Source organism: Pollicipes pollicipes, unplaced genomic scaffold (assembly GCF_011947565.3).
Source record: "Pollicipes pollicipes isolate AB1234 unplaced genomic scaffold, Ppol_2.1 Scaffold_1600;HRSCAF=1878_pilon_pilon_pilon, whole genome shotgun sequence".
Lineage (NCBI taxonomy): Eukaryota > Metazoa > Arthropoda > Thecostraca > Pollicipedomorpha > Pollicipedidae > Pollicipes > Pollicipes pollicipes.
In genome coordinates this window covers 11,507,243-11,516,808 of record NW_023595962.1, presented here as the reverse complement: position 1 = coordinate 11,516,808, position 9,566 = coordinate 11,507,243, and the positions used below count along the sequence as shown (strand labels likewise).

Sequence of the window (9,566 nt, the reverse complement as noted above, 5' to 3'; positions counted from 1 at the left end):
GCCGCACCAATTCATAACAGCATATGGTCTCGCATTGTCACTCTTTCCATATAAGCACAGCACTAGTCCAGGAGCACCAGACAGCACCAGTCCAGGAACACCAGACGGCACCAGTCCAGGAACATCAGACAGCATCAGTCCAGGAACACCAGACGGCATCAGTCCAGGAATACTAGACAGCACCAGTCCAGGAACACCAGACGGCACCAGTCCAGGAGCAACAGCTCGGAACATCGGGTCAACGTGGCGCTCCTTACGTTATCGTACTCTGCTGAAGGCGCTGTCTATCGTGGCCACCCCTCCATGGTCCCGTCCAGTGTGGCACTCCTCCGACGATCTTGTCCAGTGACACTCTACCGAAGATTCTGCCCAGCGTGGCACTCCGCCGAAGATTCTGCCCAGCGTGGCACTCCGCCGAAGATTCTGCCCAGCGTGGCACTCAGCCGAAGATTCGGCCGCAGCGTGGCACTCCGCCGAAGCTTCTGCCCGCGTGGCACTCCGCCGAAAATCCTCTCCAGCGTGGCACTCCGCTGAAGATCCTGACCAGCGTAGCACTCCACAGAAGATCCTGACCAGCGTGGCACTCCGCCGAAGATGTGTCCAGCGTGGCAACACCTCCGAAGATCCTGCCAAATGTGGCACTCCGCCGAAGATTGTGTCCAGCGTGGCACACCTCGAAGCACTCCGCCGAAGGTTGTGTCCAGCGTGGCACTCCACCGAAGATCCTGCCAAATGTGGCACTCCTCATGTCACCGCGCACCTCCCCGTCAGAAGCGCATGCCGCAGGCAGTTGCTGTCCGGCATCGCCACCATGCCGTCACACATGCTGTTCAGCAGGATGTCCTTGTAGTTCTCCAGCGCGTAGTCACCCACGTGGATCTGGTCGTGGCAGAGGAAGCCCCACTCGTTGGGATGGCCAAGTGCGCGGCACATCTCGTGGTACCAGATGGCGACGGGCAGATGGGGAGGACCAGATGTGCACACCAGGGTACCGCCTCCTGCAACGAAGCCGTCAGGTGGGCGGTGGTGGTGGTGGCGATCGTTGTGGTGCTGACGATTGGAGTAATGATCGCTGGAATGATTAATATCATGGTACTTAATATGTCCTACAATGGTAGCCCAGTCCTGCTTTTGGCCCTTTTTGACGTACCTTTAGGCTTTGGCCTGCTGTTATTTCAACAATCACGATTTACCATGATACCACAGTGCTCATATCATGCTGATAACAAGCGTCATGGCCGTTATAGCAATTACCGCGATTATATTGACATTGGTGCTGATGACTAATACCATAATGTCTTATAAGGGTCAAGACGCATATGGTTACATTACTCAGAGTTGGTGATTATAGTGCGTATTTAGCAAAACATGCTAAGCACGGGTACAGCAGCGCACATAACAAGTTAGATCAAACACAAACCCCATGTGGTGCGATTACAACCTCTATCAAAGTTGGGCGCGCAGCCACTAGTTTCACTCAATATAAAACAATATATAACACGATACATAACAACATAGAACTAAGAATAAATAGAACACAATACAAACAAAATAAATAAGCATAATAACTGAACATCCGACACCAAAGGCGCTGCATGCCTTCCAAATTCAGAATAATTTCCTGATGACTCCCAGAACGGACAGCTCCCAGAACAACTCCGTATGACTCACTCCGGTAAACAGTCACATGGCTCACCAGCCAGACCTCCGAATGACTCTCAGAACGGAGACAGTCACATGGCTTATCAGCCAGATCTCAGGATGACTCACAGAAAGGAAACAGCCACCTGGTTCATCAGCCAGACCTGTGGATGACTCACAGAATGGAGACGGCAACCTGGTTCATCAGCCACACGATCTCGGGGTGCATCCGTACGAAGCCTCCGCCAGCGTCTTCCATCATCGGCTCATTCAAGGCCCACACCACCTGCGGCGCAGCACAGGGGCATGTGAGAGGCTGTAGCCGCCTGCTGCGCACCCGTCAAAGGTCATGGCACTGGACCAATCCCGCCGGAGACACGGCGCGGGTGGGCACACCCAGGTGAGCCCGCCTGCACCGCCGCACTCGTGCAGGCGCCGACGGAGGTTTGCCTAGCCAGTAACGTTCTTGCCAGCTTGCCTATTCCCCCACCCTTCACAGAGTGTGACGCGGGGGTGATGGCTCCACACTGGCTGATTCTAAGCTTGGCGCAAAGGTCCTACGAGAAGCAATCGCTGCTTGGAATAAATTTTAAGTATGCGGGCCATGTTGTAGACGTCGCCCTGAGAAATGGGGGTCAATACGGCACCTATATTCTCTGGTGATAGCTGTTCAGCGCGCCGTGCAATCGCGCCCAGTTTTTCAATACCAGGATTCATCGCAAATGTTTTGATTTTGAAAATATGCATTTAGCATTTCTGCCTTCGTAAAAGCCATCTTTTTAGGATCATAATCCAGCTAATCGACGGTCAACGCGAGCGGCGGTCGGCAACTGACGGATCCACAGATCGCGGGCGGTGGCCGCAACCGACGGATCCGCCGATCGCGCTATCGGTCGCGACTATACATTGATGGATTTGAGCATCACCATATGCGCAAAGAAGCAAATAGGCATGTCAATATGCCCACAATTAGACAAGAAACATGCCAATCGAAGTTGTATGCTGTTGAATGGCGTTTTGTAAATATGGGCATGTGGGGATGAAATAGGCTGATATTCAGGGCAACTTGACACTTGACATGGTTTAGTGGGGTTAATCACTGACCTACCAATGTCAACTTAAGCCGCGAGATTTCGCTGAGGCCAATTCTCCGTTTTTCCGGGACCTGTTTTCATTTTAAGCTTGGAAATAACAGAGGGTTGCATTGTCCTTTTTATTCGTTCGCGTTATGAAAAACGGCACTTTGGGGCGAGGGTTAAAATAACATATTCAGTTCGTCAAAGTCTCTCTCCAGTGGGTCACAGTTCACAGTAAGTCAAATGACCGATTCTCCAAACCTCCAATTTTCTCTCCAAGTTTTCTCCAATCGTTTCGGAGCATCCAACCCGTTGCTGCAGGACAAATTGAACAGCGGAAGGGTCCGCATCAATATCTTCTTGTAAATGCTATTCAGTTGAGAGTGCACTGTGCTGAAACGGCGCGCTGTATTACAGACCTACCCTTGAACTGGGTAAAAATAAAAAATGAAAACCCTTCAGCTTTTGCTATTATTTTCCAAAACTTAAGGACATGTCTGAAAACTAGCATGGATCATCGTTTTTACAGAGCTGGTTTCTTGCCATAACTGCATTGAGACCTATATGTACCGTGTTAGTTCAGCAGTGTTTTGGAAGACGCCAAGTAGCTCGCGAAGACATTGGTTGAAAATGACCGAAGCCATTTTGATCATTTGGTAACTGAGCATTTCTCATTTGCCAAGTGAAAAATACCAAAACGCAGTTTCAGACAACATTGAGATGCCATTTCAACACTGCATACATAGGTTATGTATGCATTTATATTATGATGCATACAACGGGTATATATACACTACACTGTTGTAGCAATATGTGGTGTGTAAACTGTATGCGAGGTGTAATGTATACCCAAAGTGTCATGGCCGTAATACACACACACACACACACCACACACACACACCACACACACACACACACACACCACACACACACACAACACACCACACACACACCACACACACACACACACAACACACACACACACACACACACCACATATATATATATATAATATATATATATTATATATACTATATATATATATATAATATATATATATATACTTACAAGCTGCACGGGTGTATATGTGCCCGTTCCCCGCAGTACCGAGTGCCACGAGACCCCGTCCCATTCTGTACCTCTATTGTCAACAGATCTGGCATAAAATTACATTACAAGCTCGTACAAAAGTCGCCGCAAATCCTCAATGAGGCATAAATATCACCGCAATGATTGGGTTACAACTGAGGTGGATGTTAAACTCCAACTGTGCTTTGCTTACTTGATCCCATGTTTGATATGTTCTTTAGGTAACCACCATGCAAAGGCAAACCAATTCTCCCCTCGGAGGTTTTTACCATTCTGGAAATGACTTATCCGCACTTACCCCAGTTTGCAACATGCCTAATATCCTCCATAACGCGTATTTATGCATCTTATCTAGATAAAGCACATCTGCAGGCGTGAGCTTGACCGTCAGCCGTACCGTCACGCCCAGCTGGGCCAGCTGGTCCAGCAGCGGCGCCAGCTGCTCCATCTGACGGCCGAACAGCTGCAGCCCGCGCACCGCGCTGTCGTGATAGAAACGCCACACGGTGTGCATGCCGCCGTTGGCCAGCAGCAGGTCCGGACAGCTGGCCAGCTGGCAGCTGCGCAGTAGCTGGCGCACGCTGTCCATGTACTTGTCGTCCATTTGGTTACGGGACAGGTATGTCTGGAGAGAAGCGAGGCTATAGTCAGTGGTCCACAAGCGATTTGCTTATGGTTTAAGGCAATGGTCAGTGGTTCACAAACGATTCGTTTAAGGTGAGCATGCGGTAGGTGGCGAATTTTCTGCTGAGGCCCAGCGTCATCGCAGAAATATCCTTGGGTTAATGACATTTTCCGCCCTGATTGGCTCTGGAACGGCATCAAGTTAGGGCGTTTTATTTGTAGTTTTAAATTGTGGAATTTTGCAAGTCAAATTGCAACGAGCGCCTCAAAAGCTTTTCCAAAAGGAAGCTGGTAAGAGATGTGGTTCCAATGTCAGTGTGCCGGCATTACAGTCATTTGTCACACTTTCAGAAGTATCGGCAGCGTTGAAGGGAAATTAATAATGAATGTGCCCATGGGTGCTGCAAAAAATGCAACGACAGAAAGATAACTCGCGAGCCTATGTAAAAAATCATCGCATGCGAGCTTTATCACGCGACGCTTAAAGGTCATATGCTCGATCTCTCTTCTTCAGAAGACCGGCAAAGTACTTGAAAAGATCGTTTTGAGATAAGCGTCAGTGTTAAGTATAACTAACTTCAAAAGCCTCGTGTTCACTACTACCAGCAGAGGAACTCCTGCTCAACAAAATTTTCGAGCGATTTGATCTCTACATGAAGTGTTTTGTGCAGTTTTGCTCACAGTGATTTTCGTCTGTTTGCTATGTGAGGAAGCTGGACGCTCCAAAATGATGTGGCTGAAAATGTCACATCAGATATGTTCTCACGTGTGTTGGCAAAGGATCTCGGAGAGAAAAAGTTTAGCATAAGCGTTTCCTATTCACGTGTTTTCAGGCCTATTCTCTACTGCGAAAAATTGTCTATACGCATCCTTTTTCAAGTTAGTTTTACCACTCGCGATAATGACAATCAAGCCCTCGGGCTAAAATTAATGATAACTTACTGAAGTAAGCCGAGTTGATTTAATTATTTATTGTTATATGGACTCGGTGGCCGACCACATACGTTCCTTTGTCCATGGTTCGATGCTTCATTGCGCGAGCAACATCCATTTTGCCCAAGCGCTTAAGAAATCGCGAAAGAAGCACTTACCGAAGTAACAAGGTCGCCTTCTTGTTTGTAGCTGCACCAGTGGTCTCTGCCATGTGGTGTCTCTCCTGGCTCGTAGGTTCTGTTGAATCTCTCCAAGCAGTTGTCTTTTCCACGGCGAATCTCCCTGAGGAGCGGTGAGCATCTGATCAAGGCCTCTGCCAGCCTCCGGACGCTTCAGAGGTCACCCGAGACGATAATTCAGTAATAATTATAGATTAGATTATTAATTAGATAATTCTTATTATTCAGACGATAATAAGACGATTCAGTCTCAGCAAACCAATTGCGCAATGATACAATTCATCGCGCAAAGGTACTGCATGCTTTTGGGTTTTGTAGGGGCCGGTAAGGAGGGCTTACGTCATCTGACTATCTATAGAATCTTGCATTTACATACCAAATGAAATTTATACTCACTCACCACGCGCGACCTCATGCTAAGGCGTGGCGCATCTTTTCAGCCTCGGCCTCGTGAGTGGGGCACAGCGAAGGCCAGCACGGTCGTGCATCGTCACATGACAATACCTCTCTACGTCACAGACAATGCCTCTTTACGTCCACACCGAAAATACCTCTCCACGTCACATGACAATGCCTCTCTGTGTCACAAGGCAATATCTTTTACGTCACACAAACAATGCCTCCTGCGTCACATGACATCACACAACAATACTCTCTGCGTCACGCGGCAATGCCTCCCTCCGTCACCTGGCAATACCTCTGTGTGTGACATTACAGTCCACCTCTGTGTCCACGTTACAATATCTCTCTGCGTCACATGACAATACCTCTGTGTGTGACATTACAGTCCACCTCTGTGTCACGTTACAATATCTCTCTGCGTCGCATGACAATACCTCTGTGTGTGACATTACAGTCCACCTCTGTGTCACGTTACAATATCTCTCTGCGTCGCATGACAATACCTCTGTGTGTGACATTACAGTCCACCTCTGTGTCACGTTACAATATCTCTCTGCGTCACATGACAATACCTCTGTGTGTGACATTACAGTCCATCTCTGTGTCACGTTACAATATCTCTCTGCGTCACATGACAATACCTCTGTGTGTGACATTACAGTCCATCTCTGTGTCACGTTACAATATCTCTCTGCGTCGCATGGCAATACTCTGTGTTTGACATTACAGTCCACCTCTGTGTCACGTTACAATATCTCTCTGCGTCACATGACAATACCTCTGTGTGTGACATTACAGTCCATCTCTGTGTCACGTTACAATATCTCTCTGCGTCACATGACAATACCTCTGTGTGTGACATTACAGTCCCACCTCTGTGTCACGTTACAATAGCTCTCTGCGTCACATGACAATACCTCTGTGTGTGACATTACAGTCCACCTCTGTGTCACGTTACAATATCTCTCTGCGTCGCATGACAATACCTCTGTGTGTGACCATTACAGTTCACTCTGTGTCACGTTACAATATCTCTCTGCGTCACATGACAATACCTCTGTGTGTGACATTAACAGTCCACCTCTGTGTCACGTTACAATATATTCTCTGCGTCACATGACAATACCTCTGTGTGTGACATTACAGTCCACCTCTGTGTCACGTTACAATTATCTCTCCTGCGTCACATGACAATACCCTCTTGTGTGTGACATTACAGTCCACCTCTGTGTCACGTTACAATATCTCTCTGCGTCACATGACAATACCTCTGTGTGTGACATTACAGTCCACCTCTGTGTCACGCTACAATATATCTCTGCGTCACATGACAATACCTCTGTGTGTGACATTACAGTCCACCTCTGTGTCACGCTACAATATCTCTCTGCGTCGCATGGCAATACCTTTCCACGTCACATGTTAATGCCTCTCTGCGTCACATGACCATACCTCTCTGCGTCACATAACAATACCTCCCTCCGTCACGTGACAATACCTGTCTGCGCCTATGCGGGGGCTGACGAAGGCGAACAAGTTTCTGGCCCTGGAGTCGCCGATGAAGATGGCCTTGTACCGCTGCAGCGCGCGCTGGAACCGCCGCTCCAGGCACTCGTGCGTCCGGCTGGATCGAAACAGGTCCGTCAGGAGCACTCATGTGTTCTTTGTCTGACCGTGGCGTCTCTCGAAAAAACAGTGTTACTTGCTATTCGTAAGTCAAATTCGCTTGCGCACATGGCAATGGCAGCTCGAATCCGCGTGAAGTTGACTGTCCGTTCAGGCTATTTTGCGTCTCTTTTCATTCGTGTAGCGCAAATATGGTTTAATAACGCATGTGGCAGCCCACAGCGGACGTTACCATGTATCGCCCAAATGCGTAGTGCTGAACTACAAAACGTCGGAGGCATGCACTCCCCTCTCTGCTGGCCGAACTCAAAGGACGCTCTTGGACCTTTCATCGGGAAAATGCAATTTTACAAATTAACGTAACGCCGACTCACTCTTTGTCGAAATGCTGTATGACGCAGTAGGGCGCTCCCTGGTCGGGCTGGATGGCGGGTCCGTTGTCCCTCCATTTTACCCATGCTGATCCCTCTTCAAACACCGCACTGCAATTGTCGCCAAGCCTATTGGTCGCCGCCGACGTCTCGGCGGCGTTGCCATGGTGACGCGCGACCGCAAGCGTCGCTGTCAAAAAGGCCGCTAGCAGACACTTGGGCGACGAGTCTACGGCGGTCCGCAGGCCTTCGAGCATGGCTAAAGATGTCAGGTGACGTTAAGGGCTGGTGAGCTTGACAGAACTAGGCGCGAGGCGAGTCGTCATCGCCTGAAAACAACAGGGGAAAGAAATATGAGTGTCTCTTCAAACATCCTCTTATTTAACTTCAGACACTTGTTTTAAAGACGGGAGTGTCTGAAAGAAATAAGCAGCCCTGCTCATCCTGGACGCGTTGTCTCGCCTAAGAAAGATGAAATCACAGAGGGAAAGACAAAAATAGCGGTGCACCACACCATCAAGTCGGCAAGTATATTTACATGGAACTCTATCATGGCAAGTTAAGATAGCCTTGCACGCACGGCGCCATCAATGCTCTTTCTCGCCATCCGATCACATCACGTTATTTCAATCGTCTTATTTTAATGTATTCAGCTTGACCCCATTACATGCAACCATGGCATCCTACAACAAGTATCATATCAAGTATCATATCAAGCATCAGTCATTTGACTTCAGAAAACCATCTTCGCTGTGGACGTTTAGCGCAAGTACATATGTGTTCCGATATATCAGATGTATGGGATGTGTGTCAGATCAAACGTCACCTACATAGGATGTGTGTCATACCAAATGCATCAGGCACATTGGGATCTGCGTCAGACCAAATACATCAGCCACATAGGATGTGTGTCGGACCAAATACATCAGCTACATATAATTTGCATCAGACCAAATACATCAGCTACATCGGATGTGCGTCAGACTGAATAGATTTACGACATTTAATTCGCGTCAGACCAAATACGTCAGCTACATCGGATGCGCGTCAGAGCGAACCATCTGCACGATTTGATCCCCAGCCTAGCGTAGCCTTCGACAGGCCTCACCCCACCACAACCCCAACACACGATCGCCACTATCCACCCATCCAACTCACCGTGCTCCTACTGAAATCTTCGCGGTGATCCCGTCCGACGCTTCGTCGTGACGCCTCAGCGCAGCTGGCGCCGAGTTACTGGCGCAGCTGGCGCCGAGCTACTGGCGCAGCTGGCGCGCGCGGCGCGGGCCGAGGTGCCGCCGTGGCCGCCGTCCGCCTCTGCCCGGACCGTCGCAGCCGTGCACCTCTCGTTCGCTGACCGCCGCTGCAAGTTTTGCATGCGCAGAACGACGCGGCGGTCACCGACCCCACGCGGCGGTCCGCGGGACATGGTGACGTCACTGGGCCCGGGGGTAGCGGGGCGGAGCAAGTCCGTCTTCGTCTTCGTCTTTGTGCTTTGCATGCTGGTGGTAAGGGAGATGCCTAGAGAGTGATGCAGTTTCAGAGTCACATTGTTTACATAGTTTCAGTTTAAACAAAAGAGACACAGATAAGCTCATCGTTTACGGGGCATTGGATCGTCAGTG

The 9,566-nt window shown here is 49.1% G+C and overlaps 1 protein-coding gene across 1 annotated transcript; it reads right to left on the bottom strand.

Moving 5' to 3' along the window:
- Positions 1 to 439: 439 nt before the first annotated feature.
- Positions 440 to 8,198, bottom strand: LOC119093865 (uncharacterized). Its single transcript, XM_037216878.1, has 8 exons — positions 7,945 to 8,198; positions 7,443 to 7,568; positions 5,522 to 5,645; positions 4,204 to 4,431; positions 1,821 to 1,927; positions 944 to 998; positions 761 to 903; positions 440 to 626 (listed from the first exon to the last, which is right to left on the bottom strand). Exons 1-8 carry the CDS (start codon positions 8,196 to 8,198, stop codon positions 440 to 442), a joined length of 1,224 nt encoding a protein of 407 aa, XP_037072773.1.
- Between the last annotated feature and the right edge of the window lie 1,368 nt (positions 8,199 to 9,566).